Source organism: Myotis myotis, unplaced genomic scaffold (assembly GCF_014108235.1).
Source record: "Myotis myotis isolate mMyoMyo1 unplaced genomic scaffold, mMyoMyo1.p scaffold_m19_p_10, whole genome shotgun sequence".
Classification (NCBI taxonomy): domain Eukaryota; kingdom Metazoa; phylum Chordata; class Mammalia; order Chiroptera; family Vespertilionidae; genus Myotis; species Myotis myotis.
Window position 1 is genome coordinate 40,126,259 of NW_023416314.1, and position 14,677 is coordinate 40,140,935.

Genomic DNA, 14,677 nt, shown 5'->3' on the forward strand with positions numbered 1-14,677 from the left:
ACTTGTACATTGAAAACTACCAAATATTGCTGAAATTAATTAAAGAAATACTAAATAAATAGAAATAATAAATGTTTGTGGATTAGAAGATTTTTATATCGCTAATATTGCATTATTCCGAAAAGCGAGCTACAGATTCAATAAGATAATTCCTATCAAAATTCCAATGGCCTTTATTTTGGACAGTGTGGTACTGGCATAAGGATAGACATATAGACCAATGAAATAGAATTGAGATTCCAGAAATAAACCACAACATTTATGGCAGTTGATTTTTGACAAGGTTTCCAAGGCCATTTGATGAAGGAAGAATAGCCTCTTCAACAAAGGTGCTGGGACAACAAAATAACCACATGCTGGGATACTTCATTAAAAGAATTAAATCAAAAACCCACCTCCATATACACTCAACAGGAGCTGCCCCCTGGTGGTCAGTGCACTCCCACAGGGGGAGCGCCGCTCAGCCAGAAGCCGGGCTCAAAGTGGGCGAATGCAGTGGCAGTGGCGGAAGCCTCTCCCGCCTCCACGGCAGCATTAAGGATGCCCGACTGATGGACATCCCCCCAAGGACTCCTGGACTGTGAGAGGGCGCAGGCCAGGCTGAGGGACACCCCGAGTGCATGAATTTCGTGCACCAGGCCTCTAGTCATATAAGATGCTCTTAAGGGCTGAATTGTGTCCCCTTAAAATGTATATGTTGCAGTCCTAACGCCCATTACCGCAGAATGTGACTGTTTGGAGCTAGGGCCTTTAAGAGGTTATTAAGATAAAATGAGGTCATGTGAGTGGGCTCTAATCCAGTGTTTCTCAACCTGTGGGTCGAGACCCCTTTGGGGGTCGAACGACCCTTTCACAGGGGTCGCCTAAGACCATCGGAAAACACATATATAATTACATATTGTTTTTGTGATTAATCACTATGCTTTAATTATGTTCAATTTGTAACAATGAAATTGGGGGTCACCACAACATGAGGAACTGTATTAAAGGGTCGCGGCGTTAGGAAGGTTGAGAACCACTGCTCTATTCCAACATGACTGGAGATGATGTCCTTATAAGAGTAGATTATAAGGACAACAAGCAGAGAGGCCCTCAGTAGGAACCAATCCTGAAAACACCTTGATCTTGGACTTGTAGCCTCCAAACTGTGAGGAAATAAAATTCTGTTGTGTAAGCCACCAGTGATACTTCATTCTAGCAGATTAATGCAGATGCTTACCCTCATCATTAATCAAAGAAATGGAAATTAAAAATCGCGAGATTCTATTTTATACCAATGAGATTGACAGACATAAAGATAGGCAGGTATTAGTATTATTGTCTAGTCTCAATATCTGGGCTAGTTTCTAAACTAGTACTTTCCAAATTTAGATTCTTGAGAAAATAGAACAGTTGAGGAACAACTGTTACCTAAAATGAAAAAAAAAAAAAGTGTAATTATCATTTCTTTTTGACCATGTGTTTGATTTCTTATTTTTTGAAAACCCAGCAGAATAAATCTTAAACTTTAAAATGTAATTACTGGTCATTTTAACCTTATTAAAGACTTAAAAGTATTTTATTTTCTCTGTAGGTGGTACGGGACTATAATTTTCAGCTGTTTCTACAAGAGAATGCTGTTTTTCACAAACCCCAGCCCTTCCAGTTCCAGCCTTGTGACAGCGATACTGTAAGGGAATTCCAGATTTTCATTTCATTTGTTTTTAAGCTATGTTCATGCTCAAATAACTTATCCTTGGAAAAGACAGACAGAAAAGGCTGAGTATGTCTCATTAATTTTATAACTGTGAGGATGCAGAGAAACTGTGACATTTCTTCTTTGTAAAATGTAACTATCACACCTGGTACTATGCTAACAACTTTCTACTAAATTGGATTAAATTATAAGACAAGTTACTGCTGAAAATTGAACTTAGGGAAGAAGAAAAAATATTCAATAAAGGGTAGGGGTTTTTTTCAACTGAAATATAAATTATACTTTCTACCCATGAAATTCTTCGCATATATATCCTTTCAAAGACTCCAGTGGTCAAATTTTATAGAATTAATAAATAGAATAATGAATATGTGCATGCAGGTATTTTATTGGTTTTGTACAAAGTTATAGGTCCTTTATAATGTCTTTCAGAATTCTTAGAATGTTAAAGTATTAACACAGATGCCAAATTGGCAATTTTTAAAAGGCTGGCAATCATCCTTTTTTATTCTTGAGTTTGATCTATGAAAAATTCCATTTTTTTAAATTTAAAAAAAAAAAACACTGAAAAGCTAATTTGATAACCAAAAATAAAAATTTAACTTCTACAAGGTGAGAAAGCACATATCCAGCAGATATCTATGTGCCAGCATCTCTAGCACATGATCTCAGTGTCGGCAGGCCACAACGCAAGTCAGATTACATCAGTTAATTCTGTTGGTAAACCTAGAATCAAATCAGGGGGAGTTATATCAGAGTTAAATGGTATCCATTTAATAGAAAACTTTGCTAGAGGTATCTTCATTACTTTTCTTTCTTTTTAAAAAAATATATTTTTTATTGATTTCAGAAAGGAAGGGAGAGGGAAAGAGAGATAGAAACATCAATGATGGGAGAGAATCATTGATCTGCTGCCTCCTGCATACCCCCCACTGGGGATCGAGCCCACAACCCGGGCATGTGCCCTTGACCAGAATTGAACCCAAGATCCTTCAGTCCGCAGGCTCTATCCACTGAGCCAAATTGGCTAGGGCTTCATTACCTTTCTTACTAAAATTTAAGTAGCCCTGTTAGTGGCTGTATAAAAGAAATGTAGGGAAAACATTTTCCTGTAGATCATAATAGCCCTTGCATTTATAGTAGTATGTCTTGTTTTGGTGGGGGGGGGGGGTGTTGTTTTTATTGGTTATAGAGAGAGAGGAAGGAGAGGGAAAGAGAGAGATAGAAACATCAATGAGAAAGAATGGTCAATTGGCTGCCTCCTGCATGTCCCCCACTGGGACCAAGCCCCAAACAAAACCCAGACCTCTTGGAGCATGGGATGATGCTCAACCAACTGAGCCACACTGGATGGGCTGTTTTGTTTTTTTCAATCAGTCAGCTTTTGCTTAATGATTCAGTAACATTGTTCTATAATTTGACTTCTCTGAAGCCTGGGAGGAGTGAAGCAGAGCACTGGAAGATGCAGAGTGTGGACAAGTTTGCGAAGCTTGACTTAAAATTGTGACTAATTTGAGATTATTTTATCTTTGCTCATTTTCCTCAGAAAATCAGAATAACAGTGATACTCATCTCACTTGTCCTAACTGCAACACTAAATTCTTTTTTGTTTCTAGACACTTAGCTGTGTCCATTCGCCCTACAATTCTAACTATGCTGTTTTCTGTCCTTGTGCAATCTTTCCTGGGCAGAGTTTAAAAGCCTCCCAGCTGGTGGATGTTGAGCTCTCCCCGTCAGTGCTCTGGGAATGACCATAGCTGAGGTATATGGGGTGTAGGTCATGGATAGGAGTGATGGGATGTGTGGGCTTGCATGTTAATGGAGGGTGGGACCTGCTATTGAGATGAAAGTTATCCTATCTAATAAAAGAGAAACATGGTAATTGGTGTACAACCGCTACCCTTCCCATTGTCTAATCAGCGAGATATGCAAATTAACTGCCAGCCAGATGGCGGCCGGCAGCCAGGCAGCTTGAAACTAACATGAGGCTTGCTTGCTTCAGTGACTGAGGACTCCAACCTTCCCCGCCTGCCTTGCCAGCCTCTGAGCCTGCAGTTTAAAAAACATTGTAACAAATATAGAAGCTAAACAAAACCCCAGAAACCTGCTTTCAGCGAGCCGGGATCTCAGAGCTGGAATTGATACAGAGTTTCGATTATAGAACGGAAACAAACCAGATACCTGCTTTCAGCAGCAGAGGCCTCAGAGCTGGAGCCTCAGAACTAAAGCTGGCCCAGAATAAAAAAGAAAAAAAGAAAAAAAGGAGCAGTTGGGAGCTTCAGTCCCAGCCTGAAAACAGCCTTCAGCCCCTCACCCAGACTTGCCAGGCACCCCAGTGGGGACCCCCACCCTGAAGGGTGTGTGACCAGCTGCAAACAGCCATCATCCCCTCACCCAGGCTGGCCAGGCACCCCAGTGGGGACCCCCACCCTGATCCAGGACACCCTCAGGGCAAACCTGCCGGCCCCCACACGTGCACCAGGCCTCTATTCTATATAGTAAAAGGGTAATATGCCTCCCGGCACTGTGATCAGCGGAGCCGCGAGGCCTCCCGGCACCGGGATCAGCGTGATGGGGCAGCACCCAAACCCCCTGATCCCCCTGCAGCTCTGTGTGTGACGGGGGCGGGGCCACAACCTCCCTATCTGCCCTGCTCTGTTCCTGATAGGGGGGAGCTCCCCAAACCCCTGATCACCCTGCAGCTCTGTGTGTGACAGGGTGTGGCGCCCCAACCCCCCCACCCCACGGGCCCTGCTCTGTGTGTGACGGGGTAGAGCCATAATCTCCCCATCGGCCCTGCCCTGAGTGTGAGAGTGGCGGTGCCCCAACCCCCTGATCGGCCCTGCTCTGTGGGTGATAGAGGGCGGCGCCCCAACCCCCTGATCCACCCTGCTCTGTGTGTGACAGGGGGCAGTGCCCCAACTCCCCTATCAGCCCTACTCTGTGAGTGACAGGGGGGAGCTCCTCAACCCCCTGATGGGCCCTGCTCTGTGCGTGATAGGGTAAGGAGCCCCAACCCCCCAATGGGCCCTGCTCTGTGTGTGACGGGGCAGCGCCGCAACCTCCCCATCCACCCTGCCTTGAGTGTGACAGGGGGCGGTGCCCCAACCCCCCAATCGGCCCTACCCTGAGCGTGACTGAGGGTGGCATCGCAACCTCCCAATCTGCCCTGCTCTGTGCATGACAGGGGGCGGTGCCCCAACTCCCCAATCGGCCCTGCTCTGAGCCCGACCAGGGGCTGCACCTAGGGATTAGGCCTGCCCTCTGCCACCCGGGAGCAGGCCTAAGGCAGCAGGGCGTTATCTCCCGAGGGGTCCCAGACTGCGAGAGGGCACAGGCCAGGCTGAGGGAACCCCCCCCTTCCCCCCTGAGTGCACAAAAATTTGTGCACTGGGCCTCTAGTATATATATAAAGAACCACTGAATGCGTAAGATGAGCTTTTCATTTTCCCTTAGGGATTTCATTTCCTGTTTATAGTGAGAAGATTGAGCTTCTGATTTTCATCTTATTTGAAGCACCTTATTCCTCAACAGGAGTGCTGAAAAGAACCTTAGAGCTGATCTTGCCTTGATTAAAAGGGAAACGGAAGCCTAGAAAGGAAAAGACACTTGTCCAGAATCAGACAGTGAATTAGTGGCACATTACTCTCTTGATTGCAATTTTTATGTTCTTTCTGCGTGCTACTATTTCCTGAGAAGAAATGTTGAGCCCTTGGGGAGCAGTTATTTTTTTCATAATGGAAAAAGACAAATGCCCATACTTTTATAAAAGTCATCCCAGATTGTCAGCCATTGAAAAAGTCTTTAGAATAATCATTTTTTAATGTGTTTAACTGCAAAATATTCTTGTGTGTACTTTTTGTTTTGTTGTAAATTAAGTACTCTTACTGCCCACAAATAACACAGTCCCAAATAATTACTTTTACTCAGTTTGGACTAGGACTGTTCTTTCACATGAGCATGGAGCTGTTGTTTACTTGCTTTCTGGTTTCCTCCTGGAGCTGGTAGCATTAAGCCTCCTGGCGTACAGAGCACTATCTTCCCACTCTAAAATGTTGCTTCTTTTTGTATTAAAATTCTCTTTGGGTAATTCATAGTTACGAAAAAAAAATTTTCTTAATTATTTTAATAAAGATTTTTTTTCATGAATTCTTAAGAGTTAGAGAAAGTTAAAATAGTTTAGTGGTTCAGAATGCTGAATCCTGAACCAGATTTGTGTAATCAGAGTTGTAACATTTAGTATCTGGTAGACACTGAAAATTTTACTTAATCTCTCTGAGTTTTGGCTTATGACCCATCTCATCAGGTTGTTATAAAAGTAGAGGGTGGCCCAGCTGGTGTTACTCAGTGGTTGAGCATCAGCCTATGAACCAGGAGGTCATGGTTCGATTCCCGATCAAGGCACATATCCAGGTTTCAGGCCCGATCCCCAGTAGGTGGCATGCAGGAAGCAGCCAATCAGTGATTCTCTCTCATCAATGATGTTTCCATCTCTCTCTCCCTTCCTCTCTGAAATCAATAAAAATATATTTTAAAAAATAAAAATAAGTAAAAAGACAGGGTGGGGCAAAAGTAGGTTTATAGAGTGAAATCTGTGTTTTGCATATTCACAACTGTAAACCTACTTTTGTCCCACCCTTATATGAAACGCTTTCCACAGTGCCTTGAATAGTAGGGGTTAACTATTACTATCGTTCATTTAGATTTTGCAGTTTGTTCTTTGTGAAACATAATCACAGAATTTTGGACTAGAAGAAACCCTTAGTGATCATTTGATCTAGCACCACTAACTTTCATATGACACTGAAATCCAGAGGAGGGGTAAAAGCTAGTTTGAGGTTTGGTGGTAAGTTGGTAATGGACCTGAAACTAAATTAAACCCGGTATCTTCCGGGGACAGAGAGTTTGTGATGCTATTATTGTTTCTTTTCCCTCTATCCAATGAACCTTTCTTTAATCCCATTGAAACTATTGAGCTGCTTCTATTTTCATCTGTGCAACTATTTTAGCGCCATAGTAGGTTGGCATGAATACTTTCCTTTTCTTTGCTTTACTAGCTTTCTTCACATCCCAAGTGGATCAGTCCATAGTATTAGAGATGAAGCTTTAATGTTCAGCAATGTAAGACAAAATACTGTGATCATTTATGGTTTCATACTTTCCTCTTAGTCTTCTGTTAATGTTTATATAGTGGAGCATGTCTCCTGTTTTGAGTGCTGCTGATTAAGTGAAGGCCCTTAGATCTGCCTACAAAATGGTTGTGTTTTCAATAAGAATAACAGTACTTTTCTTTCTGTTCTCTCTTGTGTTGTAGAGCCGACAATTAGAATCAGAAACTGGCACCACAGAGGAGCACAGTCTAAACAAGGAGGCTCGGAAATGGGCCACGCGTGTGGCACGTGAGCACAAGAACATTGTTCACCAACAACGAGTAAGTGTAATAGAGTTTTAGGCTGCATTTAGCTTAAGCCAAATGTCTAACCAATTTAAAGAGTTGAGTTTTATTAATGTGAAAAATATCCTATATGTGTTTCATAATTTGGTGTGTGTTTTTTTAATCCTCACCCGAGGATATTTTTCCATTGATTTTTAGAGAGAGTGGGAGAGGGAAAGACGGAGAGAAATATCAATGTGAGAGAAACACATCGATTGGTTGCCTCCTGCGTGCGTCCCAACCAAGGCCCGGGCCAAGGAGGAGCCTGTAACCAAGGTAGGTGCCCTTGACCGGGATCGAACCCAGGATCCTTTGTTCTGCAGGCCGACGCTCTATCCACTGAGCCAAACCGGCTTGGGCTTAATGTAATTTGGCTTCTCATCCAAAAGCAAATTTTTTGAAGGCGCAATTGTAGATTCCATGAAAATGTATTAAGACTAAATTAAAAGTGCAAAGAAATTACATTAGATATAGTAAATTTTTCCTCAATTTCCATTTATTTATATCTTCATTATTCTCTTAACCTTCACATCCAGTTTTTCTTTCTTTCCCTGCTTCCCAAAGACTACACTTGTGAAAATCACCAATGATGTCTGTGTTGCTAAATCCAAAATGGACACTTTGATTTCTGTCTTAACCTGTTGTTAACTTCGTCACAATTGACAACACGCTTCCTCTGGAAACATTCTCTTCTCTAGTCATCTATGGCATAACTGCCTGGTTTTTCTTCTGCCGTTCCTGGGTGCTCTGAGAGGTTCTTTCTCTACCTCACATTTAAATATTCAAATTCCTTAGATTTCTGTACTAGGCTTTCTTCTTTTCTTATTCTTTATTTTATTATAGACAGTGTTGAGCTCTTCCATGGTTTCACTTACCAACAAATGATATATTAATATCTTCAGTATTAGGCCTTTCTTCTGTGTACATCTTACACTGTATACAAGAATAAATTCAAACTGGATTAAAGACTTAAATGTAAGACTCAAAACATAAAACTCCTAGAAAAAAAACATAGGCAGTAAACTCTGAGCAATATTTTTTCTGATATTTCTTCTTGGACAAGATAATCTAAGAAAAAAATAAACAAATGGTACTACATCAAACTAAAAACATTTTGCACAGCAAAGGAAACCAATAAGACAAAAAGACAACTTACTAAATGGGAGAAGTTATTCACCAATTGATACATCCAATAAGGTATTCATATCCAAAATTTATAAAGAACTCATACAACTCAACACCAAAAAAACAAATGACCCAATTAAAATACGGGCAAAGGATATGAATTGACGCTTCTCCAAAGAGGACATACAGATGGTCAATAGACATATGAAAAGATGCTCAATGTCACTAATCATCAGAGAGGTACAAATTAAAACCACAATAAGATATCACCTCACAGAGTGGCTATCATCAATAAATCAACAAACAAACAAATGCTGAATAAACTTTAATAAAAAAGGAATCCAGCTATGTTTTAAGCACATGACTGACTAGGGTGCAAGCATGATTCAATATGAGATAATTTAGCAATATAATAGCCTGTATTTATAGAATAAAGATGAAAATTTTATGATTATTTTCTTAGTTGCCCAAAAACAGCATCTGGTAAAATTCAGTATCCCTTAGTCCATTAAAAAAAATAAAACATCCTGGCAGGTTTGGCTCAGTAGATAGAGGATTGGCCCGTGGACTAAAGGGTCCCAGATTCGATTCTGGTTAAAGGCATGGTCAGTGTGTCTCTCTCACATCGATGTTTCTCTCTCTCTGTCTCTCTCCCTCCTTTCCACTCTCTCTAGCAAGCAATGAGCTCTAGCTGGTTTTGCTCAGTGGATAGAGCATTGGCCTACAGACTGAAGGGTCCCAGGTTCGATCCCCAGTAGGGGCCGGGCAGGAGGCAGCCAGTCAATGATTCTCTCTCATCATTGATGTTTCTATCTCTCCCTCTCCGTTCCTTTCTGAAATCAATGAAAAAATATCCTTGGGAGAGGATTAACAAAAACTTTAAGGAAAAAAAATTTTTTTAATATATTTTATTGATTTTTTACAGAGAGGAAGGGAGAGAGATAGAGAGTTAGAAACATCGATGAGATAGAAACATCGATCAGCTGCCTCCTGCACATCCCCCACTGGGGAAGTGCCCGCAACCAAGGTAGATGCCCTTGACCAGAATCGAACCTGGAACCCTTCAGTCCGCAGGCCGACACCCTATCCACTGAGCCAAACCGGTTTCGGCAAGAAAAATTTTTAATGTGTTAATTTTTTGTTTGTTTGGGGATTTTTTTGGTTAATCATCACCTGCAGATATTTTTCCATTGATTTTTAGGGAGGGTGGAAGTGAGAGGGAAAGACAGAAACATTGAAATGGGAGAAACACGTTGATTGATTGCCTCCTGCACAAGCCCCACCCAGTGCCCAGGCTGGGAAGGAGCCTGCAACCAAGGTATGTGTCCTTGACCGGAATCGCACCCGGGACCCTTTGGTCTGCAGGCCAATGCTCTGTCCACTGAGCCAAACCAGCTAGGCCAAAATGTGCTAATTTTTTGAAAAATAAAATAAAACAAAATTCCTAGCCAGCTGGATAAAAACTCTTTCACCCTGATGAGGATATCTTGAGACTTACAGTAAACATTATACTTGATGTTGGTATTTGTTTTCCATAGCTGCCATAACAAATTACCACAAACTTAGTGACTTAAGACAATATAAACTTGTTATCTCACATTTCTGGAGGTCAGAAGTCTTAGCGGGCTTGGCTGGTTTTTTCAGCTCCGACTCTACCAAGGCCAAACTCAAGGTGTCAGGCAGGCTGGCTCAGGGGGAGAATGTGTTTGCAAGCTCATGCAATTTGTTGTCAAAACCCAGTTCCTGTAACTGAAACTGAGGTCTCTGTTTCCTCCCGGGCTATCAGCTGGGAGCTACATTCAGCTCCTAACTCCTGTACTTAGGCCAGTCTCTCTGGTCCTGGTGCATGGGCTTAGGACCTCACTGACTTCGCTTTTGGCTCATCTCACTGCAGCCAAAGAAAGTTTTCTGCTCGTCAGGAGTCACGTGATTAGAGTGAGTCCACTCAGATCACCCAGGATAACCTCCCCGTTTTACGTCTGTAACTCTAATATGTCTGCATTATCTTTCATATGCACAGTTCCAGGGACTAGGGTGTAGACCTCTTTGGAAACCTTCCTGTCTGCTACAATGATAATTACAGTACCCATCATTACCACTACTTTTCAGTTTCATAGGAGAATTTAGTCAGTGGTTAATAAGTGAAAAGTAAGGTGTTTAAACTTTAGGAAAAGGTACAGCTGTCATTATTTATAGATTATGTGATAAGTACCTCCAAAAATACGAGACCCAACTGTCAAACTATTAGAACTAATAAGAGTTCAGTGAGGTGAAGATTATATACAAAAATCATTTATTTTTTTATTAGCTATAAATAATACATTGCAAAATGTAGTTGGAAAAATTATTTACCAGAGCAGTGAAATACTGATGAATCAGCCAGTGAAATATCATGAACTATAGGAAGGAAGGCATTTTTTAAACCAAAGAACATAAAGAAGGCAGAAGTAATTAGGTACAAAAAATGTAAATTTTTATTAAATTTATTTATAATTTCAATGCAATCTCGATGAAACTTAAAAGATATTTTTAATTTTTTAAAGTTTTAAATTTATTGAGGTAACATTGGTTAATAAGATTATATAGGTTTCACCCTAGCTGGTTGGCCCAGTAAATAGAGCGTTGGCCTGCAGACCAAAGGGTCCTGGGTTTGATTCCAGTCAAGGGCACGTACCTTGGTTACAGGCTCCTCCCCAGCCCGGGCCCTGACCAGCACACGTGCAAGAGGCAGCCAATCGATGTGTTTCTCTCACATTGATGTTTCTCTCTGTCTTTCCCTCTCTCTTCCACTCTCTCTAAAAATCAATAGGAAAATATCCTCAGGTGAAGATTTAAAAACAAAAAAAGATTATACAATTTTATGATACATCATCTGTATATTGCATTGTGTGCCCACCACCCAAAGGCAAGTCTTCGTCCCTAGCTGGTTTGGTTCAGTGGGTAGACCATCAGCCTCCAAACTGAAAGGTCCCAAGTTCGATTCCAGGCAAGGGCACATGCCCAGGTTGTGGGCTCTATCCCCAGTAGGGGATGTGCAGGAGGCAGCTAATCAATGATTCTCTCTCATCATTGATGTTTCTATCTGTCTCTCTCACCCTCTCCCTTTCTCTCTGAAATCAATAAAAGTATATATTTTTTTAAAAGAAGACAAATATTTGGCTACCATATATTTGACCCCTTTCACTCTTTACTACCTTCTCCCCAACCCCTTTCCCTTTGGTAACCACCATACTATTGTCTGTGTCTCTGAATTTTTGTTTGTTTGTTTTCCCTGTTTGTTTATTTTTTGCTTTCAGTATTTTTATACCACATATGACTAAAATCATATGGTCCTTAACTCTTTCTGTCTGACTTATTTCCCTTAGCATGATATTCTCAAGGCCCACCCATGATGTCACAAGTGGCAGTATTTCATCTTTTCTTATGGCTGCGTAGTATTTCATTGTATAAATGTACCACATTACCTAGGGAAGGACACTCCAGTTATTTCATGTCTTGGCCATGGTGAACAATGTGGCAGTGAATAAATGTTTTGAATTTTGGGGGTATATACCCAGAAGAGTGGTTGCTAGGTCATATTATAACTCTAAATTTTTTGAGGAGCCTCCATACTATTTTCCATAGTGGCGGTACCAGTTTACACTCCCACCAGCAGTGAATAGGGGTTCCTTTTTCTCCACAACCTCTCTAACACTTGTTACTACGTGTCTGGTTGATAATAGCCATTTCAGCAGGTGTGAAGTTTTGATTTGCATGTCCCTAATAGCTAGTGAAGTTAAGCATCTCTTCCTATATCTGTTGGCCATTAGTATGATTTCATGGGAGAAGTGTCTATTCAAGTCCTCTGCTCATTTTTAATTGGATTATTTGCTTGTTTGGGGTTGTTTTTTTATATATTTTGGATATTAACCCCTTGTCAGATGAAAATTGGGAAGCCACATGCAAAAGAATGAAACTAGATTACTGCTTGTCCCATATACAAAAATTAACTCAAAATGGATCAAAGACCTAAATTTAAGACCTGGAACAATAAATTACATAGAAGAAAACATAGGTGCTAAACTTTTGGACCTTAGTTTTAGAGAAGATTTTATGAATTTGACCCCAAAGACAAGGGACGTAAAGGCAAAATATATGAATGGGACTACATCAAACTAAAAAGAATGGGAGAAGATATTTGCAAATAAAATACATTTTTAAAGAAACTTGAAAAAATGGTTCTGAAATGTATCTGAATTATTTTAATGTACAAAATAGCCAAGAACAACATTAATGAGACTTGTGTTCCTTACTTATTAGCACATACTAATATACTCCAGTAATGACCATAGTAATTAAAACTGTGGCATCATCCAAGAGTTAAAAAATATATCAAAGAAAATGATCTGTGTGTCTGGACCTTTAGATACTGATTCAAACCAACTAATCATAGTCATATTAAAGCAAGCAGGGAAATTTAATGGACAGCATATTGAGCCTACCAAGGAAATATTATTACTTTTGAAATAATATTGTGGGTATATTTTTTTGTCTTAAAGTTCATACTTTTAGAGACTTACCAAAAAAGCATGTAGGAGTGAAATGATATGATATCTGCAGTTTTATTTAAAATGCTTTTAGTAAAGGAAAAAAGAATAGATAAAACTAATGTGAAAAAAATCTTCTTAACCATTGAATCATGGTGATCGGTACTAGTATATGGGAGTTCATCATACTAGTCTCTCTACTTTTGAATACTCTATATTTGAAATTCTTTATAATAAAAAAACATGCTAATGACATTTCAAAGCTTTGGAGAAAGGGTTATTCAGTAAATGGTGTTAGAGTAATTGTCTATGTATTTGGGGGAGGGGGTAGATTCTTCTCTTCCACCAAATACAAAGTAAATTTTGGAAAAATTAAAGACCTAAGTCAGGGGTGGGCAACCTTTTTGTGAGTGCATGCCAAAACCAGCAAAATCTCTGACTCAAAATTCTTCTGCGTGCCAGTCCTAATTTTTTGAGAACATGTTACGCCTCCTTGATATCTCTTAAGGTGTACGTATGTGAAGAACCTTGAAGAAATAATAAAATTCATTCGAGCGACAAAAACACAGTATATGATGATGAAAAATACATTTATTTTTTAATGTATACATGACACTGATAGTCCGACAGAAAACTTTATGACTCCGTTTGATATTATCAGTGGGACTTTTGCTGCTGCATCACTGATGACAGAGATTTTACATCAGGTTTATATTTCGTGACCTTCAGAGATATGCACAAGCTACTACTTTCATCCGGCAGGCTACTCCTATTACGAGACTTAACAGAATTCATCACTGAGAACAAAGATTCACAAGCGTATGTGGATGAAACCAAAACACTGGTCGGATCTAGGAAGGCAGGAAGAGTTAAGGCAGAGGCATAGAAATTGCTCTTCACCTCTCTCATCAATCCATGTCTATGGTCTTTAAGATAACTTGTTATGTAAAATTATTTATTTATCTAAGAGGCACCTACACTGTATTTATCTGAAAAAATTAAAAAGTCGATATTAAGAAAAAAATTGTAAATGGAAGATTATAAGAGAGGGTTTCGCGTGCCAGCAAAAGTTACTGGCGTGCCATGTTTGGCATGCGTGCCAGGGGTTGCCCACCCCTGACCTAAGTGCTAAACAAAAGATTATTGAAAACTGGAAAAATATAGAATTTTTTGTATATTACAAATGGCTTCTTAAGCAAAACATAAAACCCAGGCAGGACCCATAAAGGAAAAGATTGATAACTCAACAACATAAAAACTAAAAAATTTTGTAAAACAGAAGAGAAGAACTTTGAAAAATTAAAAGAAAGGGAATGGGAGGAATATTTGTAACATAAATAATAGAAAAAAGACTGATACCTGGAAAGAAATATATTTAAATAATGACAAAAATCAGAAAAATGTATAGAGGATATGAACTTTATAAAAGTAGAAATAACAGATGGTTAGCAATATCTGAGATGATGCTCTTTATTATAGAGAAATGAAAATTGAAACAATGAGACCTTTATTTATATAGCTTACTGGCAAACATTTCAAAAATTGACCATATCCAGTGTTGGTGAGGTACAAAGAAACACGCTCTCACATACTACTTGTAAAAGAGTAGGCTATTTGGGGGGCAATTTGGTAATGTCTGTTAATATTAAGGTGTACAATTTCCACTTCTGTTTTTATCTTAAATAAAATTAAGTACTGTTTATAGCATTGTACAGTACTATTTATAGTATTGAGAAATTTGCAAATTTAAATAGCAATAGAATAAGAGAATTGGTACAGTTAAACTATTAAATCTATGGATTAGAAAAGGAAGTCAGTCTATTTTAAAAAACATAAAAAAGTTTCTTAGACACATTGAGAGGATAATAGAGCTCAGTTAATTATTTTTTTAGAACA

At 39.6% G+C, this 14,677-nt stretch overlaps 1 protein-coding gene across 5 annotated transcripts in view; it reads left to right on the forward strand.

Annotated features, from left to right (window-relative positions):
• The window catches only part of FCHSD2 (FCH and double SH3 domains 2), a 178,160-nt gene that overhangs the window by 125,690 nt on the left and 37,793 nt on the right, over positions 1–14,677 (forward strand). For all 5 annotated transcript variants that reach the window (XM_036325062.1, XM_036325061.1, XM_036325064.1 and 2 more), the window contains 2 exons: positions 1,574–1,669; positions 7,011–7,127. In XM_036325062.1, coding sequence (XP_036180955.1) covers positions 1,574–1,669; positions 7,011–7,127 — 213 coding nt within the window. The remainder of the gene's footprint in view (positions 1–1,573; positions 1,670–7,010; positions 7,128–14,677) is intronic.